The sequence below is a fragment of the Onychostruthus taczanowskii genome, unplaced genomic scaffold, assembly GCF_017590055.1.
Source record: "Onychostruthus taczanowskii isolate IOZ18803 unplaced genomic scaffold, ASM1759005v1 scaffold136, whole genome shotgun sequence".
NCBI classification, from domain to species: Eukaryota; Metazoa; Chordata; class Aves; order Passeriformes; family Passeridae; genus Onychostruthus; species Onychostruthus taczanowskii.
The window spans coordinates 1070042-1087224 of record NW_024498529.1 but is presented as its reverse complement, the minus strand read 5'-3'; the positions used below and the strand labels follow the sequence as shown (position 1 = coordinate 1087224).

The 17183-nt window shown below is 40.2% G+C and overlaps 1 protein-coding gene across 1 annotated transcript in view; it reads right to left on the bottom strand.

Annotated features, from left to right (window-relative positions):
* ITPR2 (inositol 1,4,5-trisphosphate receptor type 2) overlaps positions 1 to 17183 on the bottom strand; it is a 244644-nt gene that overhangs the window by 65040 nt on the left and 162421 nt on the right. The window contains exons 38-45 of the mRNA XM_041397170.1: positions 13159 to 13267; positions 11401 to 11588; positions 10131 to 10314; positions 9281 to 9537; positions 8127 to 8327; positions 6080 to 6190; positions 1282 to 1377; positions 4 to 123 (exon numbers count right to left, since the gene is read on the bottom strand). Coding sequence (XP_041253104.1) covers positions 4 to 123; positions 1282 to 1377; positions 6080 to 6190; positions 8127 to 8327; positions 9281 to 9537; positions 10131 to 10314; positions 11401 to 11588; positions 13159 to 13267 — 1266 coding nt within the window. The remainder of the gene's footprint in view (positions 1 to 3; positions 124 to 1281; positions 1378 to 6079; positions 6191 to 8126; positions 8328 to 9280; positions 9538 to 10130; positions 10315 to 11400; positions 11589 to 13158; positions 13268 to 17183) is intronic.

The following is a 17183-nucleotide window of genomic DNA, read 5'->3' as shown; positions in this document are numbered from 1 at the left end:
TACCTGATGTGCCAAAATATAGATATTATGGCCAACATCTTTTGGGGAGATGCTATCATCTCCATTCTCTTCCTCGTGGTCACAATCCAGACCTTGGTTGTAGGCATTCTTCATTACATCCACCTGCAACACAAATCCAGCCAGGGAGAGATGAAATAAATGTGGTTCTTGGGAAAAAAACCACAGTTTGAACACAGACACTTTGCTCACATCCAGCCTGCATAGGTGCCCTGCAGTTCTGCAAGAAGAGCAAGCAGCCTGGGAAACACTTTCTGAATAAAGACAAGCTTGAAGGATTTATGAAGCTCCAAACCACTACATTTTTCATCAGCAACCATGAGAAAGGAACAGGAATGATAAGCCTTTGTGAGCAGGTATTTTCACAAATGCTTCTAAAGACTGGTCTAGATATGGCAAGGGATTGTTGTGCAGCACTTAAGAGTGCAGCTATGATCTTCTGTTTAGAGCAGGCAGCAACACAATTTCACAGGAAAAACCACACCTAAACTAAAAGGAAAGGAAGATTTGGGCAGGGTGCTGGGGAAATTCCAAATATTCAAAAGGACTACCATAGGGTTCCCCAAACAAGGCCTGATCCTGCAGTTTTACCCTAGGGATGGCCTCATCCTGCTGAGATGCCACCTTAGTGGTGATTCCCTGAAACCAGCAGGCACTGGGCTCTGCCTAAGGGCAGGGACAATGTCCCCAGATTCTTCCCCAGAATCCTTCAAGAATCCCCAGATCTCTCAGTCTCTGTTGTTACGCAGTCAAGTGGTATTGGAAATTACTCCCCCCAGATTTCCAACCCCTTTAAAGTTCCTGGAGACCTCCATAAACATCAGTGTTTCTCCAAAACACAGCAACAACTGCTTGGAACTCTCTTTGTTCATGAGACATAAATAAGTAAAATACATGTATATTAAATATATTATATGTCTACACACACATTTCTGTTAGCACTGCTTCACAAACTGTATGAGCTTAATTTGCCAGCCTCTGACAAACTGCACTTGAAGACAGTCTACCAGAATATGATAATTTAGTTAGGAAACAATTAAAGAAAAGTGCTTGGAACGGATAAAAATAATGAAGTCGTAAAGACTGAAATCATGCATGCTTGATCCTTTTAAAGTACTTTTTGTGAATTAGTACTATCCTTATACATTGTGCCATCATACGCTGCCAGCACTTCTCAGTTTAGATACAGATCATTTTAAAAATGTTTTAATGACAGATTTTTTTTCAGCCAAAAGATTTATGAATATTCACAAGCTTTCTCACCAGTTCTCTTGGTCTCATGTTGAAAAGGATTCTTTCCGCATTCTCACTGTCTTGTCTGCTTTCCATAATAGCCAGCAAAAGCTTGGAGGCATTGTTCTAGAGATACAAAACCAAATTAATGCAAATTTTAAATCCCTTTCATGGATTAATGACCCTTGAATTTGTTTTAATTGAGATTATGAGGACCACCTTTTTAATGTATAAGATTTTCAACCACTTGCATCTTTTATTTTACTGACATATTTAATAGGGTTTTTTTAATGTCAGCATACCGTAACACTAACTGTGCATGCTATATTGGAAGGAAAATTTTAAACACCGAAAAATATTTTACTTAAATACAGAGTGTTGCTGCAGACTGTGCATAAGAAATTAAATTCCATTTCCTTTCCTTATTTCCCAGCTCACAGTTTTTGCTTTGGCCTTCTGTTAAAACAAGACTCAACAGAGGCAATTGCAAAACATATTACACAGAAGGTTTTATCGTTCAGGCAGGTTTCCTTCCCCTTTGGTTTTATGAAGTCCAACTGCTTATTTTTTGAAAGGTTGCAAAATAAACTGTTTTCATGCACTCCTCAGATTTTGTTTCACTACTAAATATTCCTGGGGGAATATATAAAGACAACCTTTGCTTTGTCAACTGGCTGCTTTTCCCCAAAACTGCTCCTCAGGATTACATAGCATGAGCTTTAGCTGCAGTAGCCCAGTGGTGCCTCAGAGACCTGCCTGTCTCCCAGTTAAATCAGCTGTGGTGAAGAGGAAGAAAGGTTCTGAAGGTTTGGCTGCTTTCTGGCAGAGCAGGGTTGCCTTGGCTGACCTGTCACAGCATCCCCATCATTCCCTGTTACAGATTGAGCTGTTGGAACACTTGGAAGCAGGAGACAGTCCCCAGGGAAGAGGTAGGGGCCAGGAAAATTGCCAACCCACCCTACAACCTCATTCTCAGTTGCTTATTGCCATTATCAACAATTCCAGCTGAAATTTCTCCAGTGAGGGTGTGACTCAGACAACTGGCATGGTCAGTTTCAGATGAAAAGGGTTCAGCTGCTTTTGGTACAGGGGCAAAAAGAAAGATGTTATTCCCTATGTGTTCAAGCAACTTGTGTTTTAAGCAGCCTTTGTATCCCCAAGTTTTGACAATAGACCTAAAACTGTGGAGCACTAGAGGCCAATAGAACAATCACATGCATTTTAGTCTCCCAGTCAAACTTGTCCAACTTGGAAGCATTTTGTAAATTACAATTTGAGTACTATAAAGCAGAAACACACTAATTTCACAGCTAAAAGCCCACAGGGGTTATTCTTGGTGAGCACAGAATCAAAAAACTATGCAGGCTGGATCATAAAACCACACAGTAAAGGCTGTCCTCTGGACTAAGATTCCAATAGTCCAATCCCTGCTCAAAGCAGCTTCCTCAGGGCTGTGTTAGGCTGAGGATTAAACACCTCTGACTGGAGGACTGAAGGTAAATGGAAGGAGAGTAGATTAGAAGAGTTGTATGTAACAAGGGAATTAGAAACTTCTGGGAGAAGAGACTGGGAGCTGAGACAGAAGCCAGGACAGAGGAGCCTGGGCTTGCCAACACAGGAATGAGATAAGGACAAAGAAAAATATATGAGAAGAAAAGACCTAACTGGGACTGGCTCAAGGAGAACAGCACTCCATACGAGTTTTGCCACATCCCTTTCCTTTTGCTTCTAAATCAAATGAGGACCATCCATGGGAAAGGTCTAATCAGACCCTTTACCTTGAAACAAACACTGCAGAAGCTGAATGTGCACAGTGAACAAGAACAGGGGGAGGGAGAGAACAGCACTTTGAATAGGATTCCTGACAGGATGCTGCTCTGAAAAGCAGGATGCTTCCTTTTCTGCTGCAGATTTCCCTTACAGTTGTGGCCAAGTGGTAGCATTGGTAGGATCTCAAACTGAGGAGGAGGGAAGGGGCCATGACAGGCTCCCAGGTAGCTTGGTAAGGAAAGGGAGGAAACAGGAGGAAGGCATAAGTCCCCTCACTCATGGCTGAGGAGGACTTTGAAACTCTTTGCCAGTGCAGACAACCCTGGGGATGGACAGAAGCCTGCTGCAGCTTCCAGGAAGCTGGGAAAGGTAGAGGATTTTGTGTCATCAACAGCCAGCTTCTTGTTACTGACTCAACAGAAGTGCCTTGCCATGGCATAGAATTACAGCAGGCATTTGTGATGGTTATTTGGCTACTTATTCCTCACTTTCTGCATATATGAAGAGCCTAGGATCTAATCCCAAATACCAATGAGGAAAAGACATCCATAATTTGGAAAACACTGCACAAAGTTCATAACACATTAGTACAGTGAAAAATCAGTTTCCAGGTACTAAGAACGAGCACAGCCCAAAGTTCTTCTACTCTTCACTCACCTTTACCTGGGATCCCATCTCATCTCCTGATAAAAATTTTGGAAAAACAAATTAATGAGTGAAGCAACTAGATACAGCTATGAGGGGAAAAAAAGAAGACATTTTTCTTAGACTCTCTGTACTCTTAGACTAACAATGTCTCTTCATCCTGTCCCAGATGTGGCAGATATTGAACTCTTAGTGTGTGCCAGGGTTTACACACTGGTCAGTAAGGACGGCCAGGGGGTCACACTCGAAATAAAAAGAAGCAGAATAGAACACTAGCCATCTATGCACTCAGTGAACACTGTCTGCTCTGCTCACTAAATGATTTGGGAGTCCACTGGAAAATACAATCCATGAAGATGTAATTAAATGCCACATCAAAAACTAAGTGCAAAACAAGCTAAACTAAGATGGCATGGGAAAATATAACTCTGCATTGCCTTTCCTTTGGTTGGAGGGTGTAAGTTCAACATATAATGTTCCCTGAAAACAGTGTCTGAGCTTGTTTGTGAGTGTAAACATATAGGTCTGCGTACTTTGAATTCTGTGTTTTCAGTGCAAAATTTATGTATTTGCAACTTCAAAGTTGCCTGTGAACACTGACAGTTAAACATTACTTGGTAAAGTCATTGCTTTATTACTTCAATGTTTTGCCACTCAAAATCAAAAAACAGCAGCTTCTTAATTTGGATCCAATTCTTGAAATCACATTTTGCAATGTGTCCAGATCCAGCACAAGAGTGATATGGACATAATGGAATGGGTCTAGCAAAAAGCCATAAAAACCATGAAGGGAATGGAGCATTTTTCATATAAAAAGCCACTGAAAATTGTGACTGCTCAGTCTGGAGTACAGATGGCTTAGATGGATCTTAACAATGTGTATAAATACCTAGTGGGAAAAAATGCAGAAGAGGGTGCCAGACCCCTCTCAGCAGTGTCCAGTGAAAGAGCAAGAGACAAAATAAAACACCCATGAAATTCTATCTAAACACCAGAAAACACTTTCATACTGTGAGAGGGATCAGACAGTGGGATAGACTGCCCAAAATGGTTGTAGAGTCTCCAGCTGTGGAGATATTCAGCTGCACATGATCCTGAGAAACCTCTAGCTGATCCTGCTTGAGCAGAGGGTTTGGACAAGATGACCTAAAGACATCCCTACCAAAGCAAATGACTCTATGACTCTGCAAAATCTGAATAATTTCCACAGTCTGAACCTCTGCTATCATTCATCACAATTTTTGCTAATTGAGTGAGTCTGAGCACAGCCAGCCTCCTGTGAACAGGTTCACACTGGTCCTTGCAGAGGTGTGTCTAAGCTCCGTGTTTGGTCACTACACAGAAAAGCTGTCCTGCAATCATTTGCTAGCTCATGACAATGGCAAATCAAAATGGCACTGGAGTGAATGCAGATACATCTTCACAGAGACTGAAATTTGGACATCAAAAGAACTGTCTGCATGTTCAAAGTTAAATGTCTGCCTAAGTGTTTTGCTAGAGGGGGGCCTGAATTACATTGCCATTCAAAAAAGTAATTACATTTATTAAAATCATATGTAAGGCACTGTTGATTCAATGTTTCATTGTACATGACATATAGCTATATTAATTATTTTATTAGACATGTATAACATTGCCAATATGATGCAATGCAGCTACCACAAAGTATTTGCTGGTTTGGGGAGGAAACAGACCATCTGCAATGGAAATACTTAATTTGGGAGGCAAGAAAAGGCAATAACCCAGGGCTCCTTCTGGACAGATTCTACCCTGCTTGGCAGACAGTGCAGCTGCAGAGTTCCCCTCTGCATGCACTGGCACACAGACAGGAGAAACTTACTATGAGCCTGTCCAACTCTCCCCAGAATACAGAACAAAATTACATTACAAGCCCTCCCACTCTAGGCTTTGCCCTCACACTCCACACTTTGTGTTTCCCCTCAAAGGACACTGAGAACAAGGTTCAAGAATTTACTTGACATTGCAGGTCATATGATGTATTGTTCTTTTTCACAGCATTTCCTTCTCACATAATTTTTAAGAGTTCGGTATTTAGTGAACATGCCTGACTTGTTGCATGCCTGTACAGTGTGGCTGTTTATCAATCTTGAGAGATTTTACATTCACAATACAGACTTTTCATGCTAGCTGTGTCATGCCTGACTGATAGGATTTTTTTTTAAAAAAAGCTGAGACATAGTCCCAAACACAGCAGTGGGTCAAAAGTGTGGCAGAGGGCCTGATAAGGATTCAGAAGCTGAGATGAACTCACTTGCAAGACTTTTTTTTCAAAGGCTTCTGAGTATATTGTGCTATGGTAAGATTAATAAATGTCAGGCTGCCTAGAGCTCTCCCATAGGTATGTCTTCTGTTGCTGCCCAAATTCAAATAAATAAATTTTCATATACCGTACCTTGAGCTGAAGCACCAAGTCCATGCAGTATTTGCCAAGAGGGTTTATGTCGTTCAAGATGAGAGCAATTATAATATCAATCCCATTAGACTCATGGGTGGCTATGCATGTCTGCAAAACAAGAGAAGAGAAAGGAATGGGGCAGGGGCAGAAGGGAGAGGAGGAGTGGGAAAAAGAGGGAGGAAGAGAATACGCTCATCAGCAAATTTGTAAAAGAAGGACCCAGAACTTAAAACACCTTGCAAGAGCAATGAAACCTCCAGTCACAGCAAAACAGCCTGAAAACACACCACAAGAAGTGCTGGGGGAGACTTTTGTGTACTAACACACAAGAACTAACCCAAACACCGCCAGTAGTGAAATACCCAACTGGAAAAAAGGTGGTGCAAGCTAAAATCTGGTCCCAGAGAATCCCACAGGGCTTGGCACCAAGCGGTACAACTTGCAGACAGCTGCCCTCAGGAACATTGCCAGATTCAGCTGAGCACATGCCAGCCTCAGACATAAAAGAGAAGCTTGACTGCAAGCACAATGAAATTTGCACGCTCAGATTCTTCATTTGCCCTCAGCATCCAGCATTAATATTGCTGCTACAGCACAAAATGTCATGAGAATCAAAGTTTTTCCATGCATCTGGACATGTCCTGCAAAGAAGGGTATTTCTGGATATGGAATTCATAACTGTATTTGTGACCAGCGGTACTTCCCAAATGCCTTTACAGCTGGACTTCTGGACCTTCCAGGCTTTGTGCATAACAGTCAGTTATACAAGAGCCTATAGCACTTTTTGCTCTGGCAGGTTTATGGGACAATAAGAAAGAAAAAGTCTTCCAGGAAGACAGAGAGAGGGGGAAAAATGAAAATGAGAGTGTGGAGCACTTACCCCTGAAATATATTGAATTAGACTTGCAGTTGGTATAAACAAGTGTAACTCAAATCCTGAGTGACCTCTCAGCAGATAGGTCTAAGTAATCTAAGTGTAATCATCAATCCCTTCCATATCAGTGTTCCTCAAGTGCTTCTCACATAACTTTGTTGGAGAACATGTTAACTTGTAACATTTTTTTATCTCCAGTCCTGTAGCTATACTTTTTTACTGTTGCTTCTCCCATCCAAAAGTGGTTTAAATATTACTGTTCAAAATTTAGTCCACTAAAGGATTTCTGTTTGTTTTTAAAATATTAAGTAAAGGCAGCTGATTACCAGCAATAGCAGTAATAGCACTTTACATTTCATTGGTGCACATTAATGAAGAAGCAGTAATTGCATGTATTTCTTCAGCTATTTCTAGCATAGAGAACAGATTGCTTCTGTAATTTGCTCACCACAATTTTTCCACTGCTAATCCATACCAAAAATTCTGCAGTTTCATCCACTATGACAACTTTACTGCAGTTCTCTTCAGATCAAATATGACAGCATGTAACTACATCCTTTACCTTTCTACACTTCTTCAGCACCACACTAAGGAGACTTTTACCAAAAGTCACAGCTGTGTGACTTCCAAAGGCTGCACAGAAGATCAGAAGCATGGTCTTTAGTGTCATCCATTTCACTGCTGATACCATAATTAAAGATGCTGCTAATTGGTATGACAGGAGGGTAAGTTAAACTTTGTGGCAGTTATGTGAAATAAGGAAAGTAAGTGTTAGCAAGATGTATAAACACCAGCAAGGGCAAATGTGTGAAAATGAAGCACATTGAAACACAAACAAGTCTGTGTTTGCAATGCACTGCCAAAACTATGACTCCAAATCCAGTCTCACAAAGTGAGGTTTAAGCCACAGACACAGCAACATAAAACATGAAACTCTCTCCAAAAGGTCTGCAAACCCTCAGATGAAGAAGAGGTACTACAGGAAGAGTCTGCTTTCAGCTCTGACTTAAAAGGGTCACTCAGGCTTCATGAAAGCTATAAGTGTGTTAAGTCTAGTCATAGCAGCCCCAAGTGAATTTATGTTATCAGGAATACTCAAAGGTTTGTGATAAGCACCCAGACAGCAACATTTAGGTACAGCCTTCTGCATCCAGAAGTTCTTGAGCCTACCTGGTTTTCATGGCACGGGCCCTGGCAATATTCTGTCAAGCTTTCCAGCGTCTGGTTGACAAGAGCCACATTCCTCTCATTGATGTAAAGCCCCAGTAAGCCCAGCCCACCTGTGGTGCTTCCACAGATGCAGTCCAAAAACTGAAGGGTCTCACAAACAAGGTTGTAATTTGTTTTATTGTTTTGATGTCTTAAGAAGTTCTGGTGGGTGGAGGAAAGGAACACAAAACAAAACAAAACCAAAAAAAGGAAAAGAGTCAAGGCAAACAAAGTCTTTTAGTCTTTTTTTCATGAAAAGATTGAAAGATACAATTTGTAAACATATGACCACTGTGTCTCAGGTATTGAAGTACACTGCACTACTATAGAAAATATATTAGGCCTTAATGCAGCAATTGAGAACTATTATCTGATTAAATCATAGAGCAGGGAAGGCTTAGGAAAGTGAACTTGGCAAACATTGCACTGGCCTTAAATGTCTTTTATATGTCCTGCAGACCTGCTCCCAGGTACCCATTACAGCCCTTCTCTTGGAAACTGTTGAAACTGTTGCCCCACAGCTAAGCAGGTCAGGTGGCACATTATGGAGCTCAGCTCAAACCATCCCAACCACAGCTGGAAGGGAAGAAACTACTCCTGGCCATGGCACTGATTTATATTTGCAGAAAATTTTGCTATGGGGACAGTAATTTCTACCTAAAAATTTCTATTCTAAAAAGAATTCTAAAAAGAATTTTCTTTCTAATCTAAAAAGAATTGTTAGTAAGGACACACAGAGCATCTTAAAGACTTCAGTTGTGATACTTTGGGAAAAGGGCAGTACCCAGAAACTTCCTGTGCTCTTCAAGTCCATGGTAAGTGATCTACCAATTGTGCAAAGGAACCTTACTAACAGGACATTTAGATCCTGCTCAGTTCCATGTGACTGTGCTGAGATCCCCAAGCAATTCTGAGGATATAAACATGCACTCCTCCAATACAGAACCCAAATGGTTCTTGAAAAGGGTGCTTTTATCCCTTGGACCAAAAAACCCCAACATTTCAAACAGCCCTATTCTCTAACAGGGGCCAGGCACAGGTGTGATTTTCTCCCTTTATGAAGGTGCAGCCCCTCTAATAACACCCCTATAAAAGCTCAGCTCAAAACACTTTACCTGGAGCTCTCGGTTGTGGTTCTCACACAGCAGCTGAAGAAATCTTAGTATTGGCTGCATGATTGCAATGGCAGGGCTCATGATGGCTTCTTCTGCAGACTTCTCTTCTGCATTTGCAGCATCTGCTCCTGAGCCCATCAGATCTATTTCTGGGTCCATTTCTCTTCTGTACACAGAGTAAGCCTTGGAGGTTGCAGAAGATGCCTCTGTTAACTGTCCTTTCATTCCCTCTTTCAGATGCAGAGTTGAATCCTTAACTGAAAAGAAGATAATTTTCCTTCATTTTTGAAAGTTTTTCTCCCCATTTGATTAAACAATAAGAAAACAATAATAATGAATGCAACTTTTTCTTTGTTGGTGCTAACTCTTCAAAGACATCTAGGCAACTCACAAAGAATATCAAAGCAACATTCATGCAGGGATAGCACATTCCAAATAAACCACAAACCAGAGTGAAACAGAACATTAACAAAAAAAGCCCTACTATTTCTCTCTCATATATAATAAATGATGAGAACAATGGGAAGACCACAGGGTGGGAAATCAGTTCCTGCGCCTGCTCTTGTGAAATATCTCCAATACCAGCAGCTTCTGCTTCTGCTCCTCTAAAAATATGGCTCAATATCTTTTATTGATGCAAACTGGCAGAGCTTCACTGATTTCATTAAAGCTAATTCCTTGTGGCCAACCTGAGATGGACTGTAATTCAGAGAATAACAGGCAAAATATGCAAATTGACAACGATTAATATTAAAGCTTATTGATCAACTCAGCAGAGCATCAGTGGTGCAGCACATGCAGTGTCAATATAAAACCCTTCTCCCCTCTTTCCCAGGGGGTGCCTCCTTACCTCTCTTTTTGGGAACAGATATGGTGAGGTCGCTGTCATCCTCCTTCTTTTTGCTCCCCAAATCAATAGTGTTCACTGCCACTGTGGATCGGATCTCCTGCTGAGCAGCTTTCATGCGATCATACAGCACTTTAAAGAACCTTTCTGACTTTTTCTGCTCCTTTAGTTGCTGGTAAGTCGAATACTGCAATAAAAATATAATTCTTTAAATATCAATCTTCTAAGGAAGAAGAAATACAAAAACACACTAATTATTTTGTGAAACAAATGACGAATAATTATTTCACTTAACACAGAACAAATGTCGGCCACTGCCCGACCAGTTATTTCACAAAGTGATATACAAGGCTGGTAACAAAGGTGGATGATAATATTTTAAAATTTGGGTAAAATGGTGAACTGTGCTATTAGCAGTCTTTTAAATGTCACAATATTGTACTTGAAGTTAAATTACTTTGTGACACTCTCCATTTCTCCCGGCTTACTAGTCATTATATTCCATCTACAAATAACAGTGAAAAGTAACTTATTATGTAACAACAAGAGAAAGCATGGAACATCAAATATGTAATATTATAGCTCGGATTATATTAATTTTTTGTGCCATGGACAGAATTTATTATTAAATATTATTTTAGGTTATTAATTCCAGTCCCTTAGTATAACTGCCAAGTGGGCTGAGAACCATTTGCAACAGTTTGCAAGCAATCCCAACTCTCCCAGCCTTCCCTCATCATATCAATTCTCTCTCTTCCCTCAATCATTTGATTTGGCTAAATCTGCGTGATAACACCTAGAAACCATAGTTTAAAGCAAATATATAGAAAAACACCTAGAAACCATAGTTTAAACCAAATATTTTCTATCAACTGGGATACTGGTCTTCTCAAATGACCAGATTTTTTTCTGTTTGGAGATTTTGATAAATGTCTCTGAAGGTTTACAGAAAATAATGTGCTTTTATAAACTTAGAAGTATTATAATTTTTAATTTTACAAAGACTGACATAAAATAACTGGGAATAATGCTCACATGGCAATGACCAGATTAAAAGCAGCACAGTGCTACACAGAGAGGGAGAGCTGAAAAACATTTTCTTCTCCTGAAGAGCTACTGCATAGTAATAGGGCATATTTATGTTTGTATTACAGTGGTACATATTCTAGTGACAAACTTCTCAGAGAACTCACAGCAAAAAGGTTCTCTTTATTTGTCTCCAGACCACATGCATCTGAGAATCAATATATGAATAAGCAGATTAAACAAGTACCTGTGTTTGCGTATTTCCACCTTCAAGCAGTGCAATACCGAGCAGAATGCCCTCGGAGAAAATCCTGTCATTTCTGGTGTTCACTATCACATCTATGACCAGTTCTGAGGCACCTTCTTTGTCCAGGAGGCACTGGATATCAAACATGGTCACCCCAGACTTATCTGCATCTTGTCCCGAAAATCCACCTGCAAATTAAACAAATACACAAATGCCATTCGTGTTTGCTTCACACACATATATGAAAATGAACCTATTAGTAGTGATAAAGCACACAACAGCAATGTAATACACTTAATTTTGAAATTCTGTCAGGCAAAATTCTCTTTGATAAAAACAAGATTTTTGTATGAAACTGCAGTATTGGGCTGTAAGAATAAGAAATAAAACAAATCCCCACACCATTGTTCTGTCAGAATATTCAGACAACAAATAAGATGGAAAGGACACTGATTTGTTCACTGAACCATTTTTAATTCCACTGCTGATACACTAAACTGTGATTAGGGTCAGTGCCCTGAGACCCTTTTTAAATCTGCTCTTCAATCTCAGGCCTAATCTACACTAAAATTGTGTCCTGGTAAATTCACCCTGGTTATGGGTCTGACCTTCCAGTCAAATGCTTTTGCCAACTCCTAGATCATCATCATCACCATTATCATCATGACGCTTTTTTTAAGAACACAGACTTGAGTTAATCCAAATTAAAGGTGTAGGTTGAAGAAATTTTGCTAAATTGTATTAGCTCATTAAATCAACCACCTTTTATTATCACAGATTATCATCTTTCCTGCTACACTTACTTCTCTAAAGATGTAACTGCACCTACTTCATTAGTAAAAATACAGTACTGCTTTAATCAGCCAGCACCACTTTGATTAAACTGATTAAAATGCTTCAGACTTTGTGATGAAACCATACACACACACACTTCTTAGAGAGAACTAAAAAGATAGTAAAACTTCAGTCTCTTATTTGTTAGAGAGCAAAATTTGGCGTATAGAATATTAAGACTGCAAAGATTTTCAGAGTCTATACTGAAATAGTAAAGGAGGAACAGCTGGGTAACATCTGCAGAAGTTGACAGATCTTGGCATGCCTTCAGTGTACACTGAAAATGCAAAATACAGTTCTGACCTGGCTCTATACCTAGCTCCAGCCTCATTTCCTATGACATCCATTTTTATGGGTTATCTTAGAAACCACCCTGCAGTAACTTCCTGTGGCTTCTACAGCAGAATGATACAAAAAATTAGCTTATAATGGACCTACAGAGGTCATCTACTGAAACTTCTTGCCCACAGGAAAATAGAACAGGATCGTCAGAGTCTTGTCCAGTAAAGTTGTAAAAAGAACTGACACCTTTTACAACCTCTCAGGAAAATCTGTTCTGTTGTCTAACCAGTATCTTTGTGAAAAGCTTTTCCTTAGATCTTTTTCACATATCAATAAAGGATCTGGAACATCAAAAGTTCTTTAATTTCCAGAAACAACACCATCTCTCTTCAAAAGTTTCCTGCTTTGCTGAATTTCTGGATGGGAATTTACTGGTACCTGCTTTGGTACCTCCAAATGCACCATCTGAGACAAATGTGTGCAACTTAAAAATAGAAGAGTCTGATACTACCTCTCTTCTAAGTGGTTACAGAACATGTTTGATTTATTTACCAACTGAATGCCTGGATCATGTCCAATGTGCCTATTAGAAAAAATGGTGCTGCTAATTTTTCTCTCTTGAAATTATGTGTGTTGATTTACCTCCAACTTGTGCAGTTTTGTTGTAGCTGGCAGATAGGGGCCCATTCACACCACTTCCATATTCCCCTTTAAAGTATCGATACAGGAGGATTTTCCTTAAAGTGTTGCCCTTTAAGAGAAAGATAAAAATAAAAGAAATTAGAGTTGTGGCCAATTTCCTTTGTTTGAAAAACAAGCTGTTTAACACAGATACATAATTTAGTAGGTCTTTCCATTATAATTAGTAAGCACACAAACAGGAAAATTGTCCAGAAAACAAATATCTAACGGTCTCATCTAACAAATTCCAGGGGGAAAATTCTAAAAGAGTGTTGTACAAAGTTTTTTGAAGTTTGTTTTAAACTCATTGATTATAAATAAAACACCTCCAGTAATTCTGACTGGCTATCTGTGAGATGTGTACATTGAAACAAGGTCCACAAACAAGGTCAGTGCTCTGCAATCAGTGTGTCTATGCCCTACCCTGCCATGGCAGCACTTTCTTCCTATTTTCTGCAGCTGAGTAGTACCACTCCCTTTTCTCTGATCTCAGATAATCCAGCTGATCATCTGAAAGAAGCCACATCACATAAAATATTAAAACAGAGATGACATTTGATAGAACAGCTTAAAAAGCAGTCTCTGTATCGCCTTGTTCCTTGACTTCCAAAACCACAACCATTCAAAATTTGTATGCAGCTCTCTGAAGATCTTCCCTTTCATATTACTTATGTTCTGCAACACAAGACACACTGGATTGAGAGTCAGGGGTACCAATTACTTGGCATTTTTATTTTGCTTCAGTCTCCACAGAACACCTGCAGTCAACACTCAGCTTTAGAGAGGCAGAAGGTGACACAACAACTGTAGGCGTATGTGTAACCTCAGATTTCATAAAGAGGAATAAGTAAGGTCTCCAATGCTCAACACAGAAGGGGGAAAATGGTCACTTAAAGTGTTTAGCATTAAAATTGAATATTTCTTCCCTACTTTTACTAAACTTCTGGTTTTAATTAAAACAATTCTGAAAAATGTGTGCACTAGAAGCATTCTCAGCATTCAGCAGCCTGCCAATGCCTTCACATTAGTGCAGCAGTCAAGTTTTCAATCAAAACATCTCTGTGGCCGCCACAGACAGCAGGCAGTGGGGAAGGAAGTCCCACACACTCTCACACTCCCACTTCCCCGTTAACTTGGCAATATTTCCAGTGGCAACCACACACCACAGAGGGGCTTCACTGCTTCATGGGCCTTGAAGACAATGGCCTTGTCCACCTGAAAAAAAGTGCCAAAACACAAGATTCTGTGTGCTGCCTGAGAATACCAATCAGCCATTCTTTCCTAGTTCTCCCATTTTGATGTTTTCATTTGATAATAGTCTGTACAGAATTCCATCATACAGCCAAGGAGTACAAAGCCTACAGTAAAATATCAAAAGCTATAAATACAATAGCTTCAAGAAAAATAAGAAGCATCACTTACAGGGAGTTTACTGGGTGGATTTTCCAGGTGAGATTAATCCTGTGTGCTCTGCACTGCAGAGCAAGGCAAAGAACCAGAAGTCTCTGAGGACCTCATACAGAGACAGATTCCTTCCCAGCCTGGTTGTGATGGGGTTTAACCTGGAGTTATACAGTAATGGACAAGGTACAGTAACCAAGCCCATAAGCAATTTTAAGATGGCTAAGAGAACCAGTGCCTCCTGCTCAACATCCTGTCTTTAGCTGGGACCAAAATCCAGTGTCTCACAGCAAAGTGAACCTCATTTTCCTCATCTCCTGAAGAAGAAAAACATATTAGTGATGGGAAAAGAGTTCCCACCAGAACTGATAAATACAGACTGAGAAGAAGGCTAAAGCCCCTTTTCAAGCTTTCTCAGGCATATATATCACAGAATCATAAAACTGTCACACAAATGGGATCACAGAGCAGAAACCCTTCCTAACTCGCAATCAGGACCCAATCCAGAATGGGCACTGTCTTGAGACATGATCCTTCAACAGAAAGGCTGGCATTTGCCATAGCACTTGACTAACCACTCAGTTTGAGTCAACCTCCTCAACCAGCAACCTCTACAGTCTGTTGATGACTAACGGTAAATGACATAAACAGTCACAGAGCAGTCATGGGAAGAAACACCAAAAGCCATCTATATATATAGTTAAGAATACTACCTGTGGTCACAAGTTTTATTGTTCAACAAAAACAGCTTTTTTTTATCATGAAGAATGGTTGAATAATAAACTGAGTGATTTAGCACTGGATTCTCAATATCCCAAAGCAAGTAACTACCAGAACATCTCAGATCTTCCTCCTGCCTTGTTACTTTCAAAGATACCAGGGGATATGAAGATGTTTCTCCAGCTGGCTACAGAAAGGGGAATCCTGCTCCACTCATATCCAAACTAAGGAACAGATTTAATTTCTTCTTCCAAGAAGTCTTAATTATTAGGATTCCTGCTCTTTCTCAACCTCCCATGAATCCAGACAATAGTTATAGTTCCCAGAAGCCAAAGTGTCAAGAGTCAAGGATGCCTTGAAAAACACGTGTTTGAAAAACAGAAGAGTGTTGGAACCTCTGCTTTGCCTGACAGCTGTGCCAGAAAAGCACCCCCAGGCTCAACCCACATATTTGCAAACTCGGGATCTTCATCTCCTCTGTGATGACCTCAGGCAGCCATATGACTTCCATGAGTCTTGCGAAATGAGCTGCCACTACAAAGAACAGAAGAGCCCAGCCACACAAACTGGGGCTGAGAAATGCACAGAGAAACGCCCAAGGAATGTATCAGAAACATCCATCACCTCCAACATGTGACTGTGAGGCACCATCCTAGACAAAGCTGGAAAGACCCTGCTTCCAGAAAAAGTGCTGATCCTGCTGGCATAGGTATGTGGGAATGCTTTTATGGGAATGCCAGCAAACACAGTCAAGAACAGCCCCATCACATGGATGAGACCGGCTGCTGTCAGGACAAGCCAGACAGCCACGCCACTGATGTCCTTGGGAATGGATTCCTAACTTAGCACAGCCACAAAATTAATACTGCCCAAAAGCAAATGATCACAGCAGCAGCATGAATAAGCAGTTTGCTGCAGCTACTACTGACACTTGTGGCACTAAAGCAGAGGTCAAAAATAAAAGCACACTAGGCAGTGCAGTGCTATCTTCCCCAATTACATTTCTATACGAGGCAGAAATCCTGGCCTTCCAAGCTGAAACTCTCCCCTGCTGGCTACAATATATCTCTTATTAAGGTATGGAAGTAACATGTAAACATCACTCAGCTGACTGCAACCCTTCCATAATGGCTAGAACATTGTATAGCTTTGGAAAAAACACAATGAAACATAACAGGCTTATTGTTGCTGATGAATACCACTGCATTGTCCCTAACAAAAGCTAGGATAAAGACTGAGGACACAAGAAAGTAACAAATGGATATTGTTGTTGGAGTTTTAAATAGCTGGGGATTGACAGGCAAAAGTTTCCTATAGGGGAATAATCATTCTAGTAGGAACATGTAGACACAAACAAATTCCATTTTCTCAGTCCATATTTCATTATACTCGTTGGTCTTTAAACTTGATTTAAATGCCTTAATACAATGGTTTATTCACCTGCCCTCTCTGAGCCTGCAAAAGGCTCGTTCCACATGAGGATGTGCCAGGAAGCAATGGCTGAGAGAGGTACCTAAGGCTTATCATGGATACCTGCACCAGCACCAGCTCTCCCTATTACACCACCAAAACTTCTCTATCCTGCCTTATATAACTCTGCACACTTTTTAAGAGTTGGAATTATACATATAATGTTCTGGAGGCTGAACTAGAGGGGCTGGTGATCTCTTCTGGTTCTTAATCTGTATTAAATTAATGAAGTGGAAATGCTCAGATTATCAGTGATTACACAGAAAAGGCAGCTACATACAACCAGTGATACAGTGGATGATGTTGTGAGCATATTTCAGCATTAATCCAGGAAGAAGTATGAAAACTAGGCTTATTAAATCTTCGTATTTTAGTAACTTGCAGCCAAGTGTAAA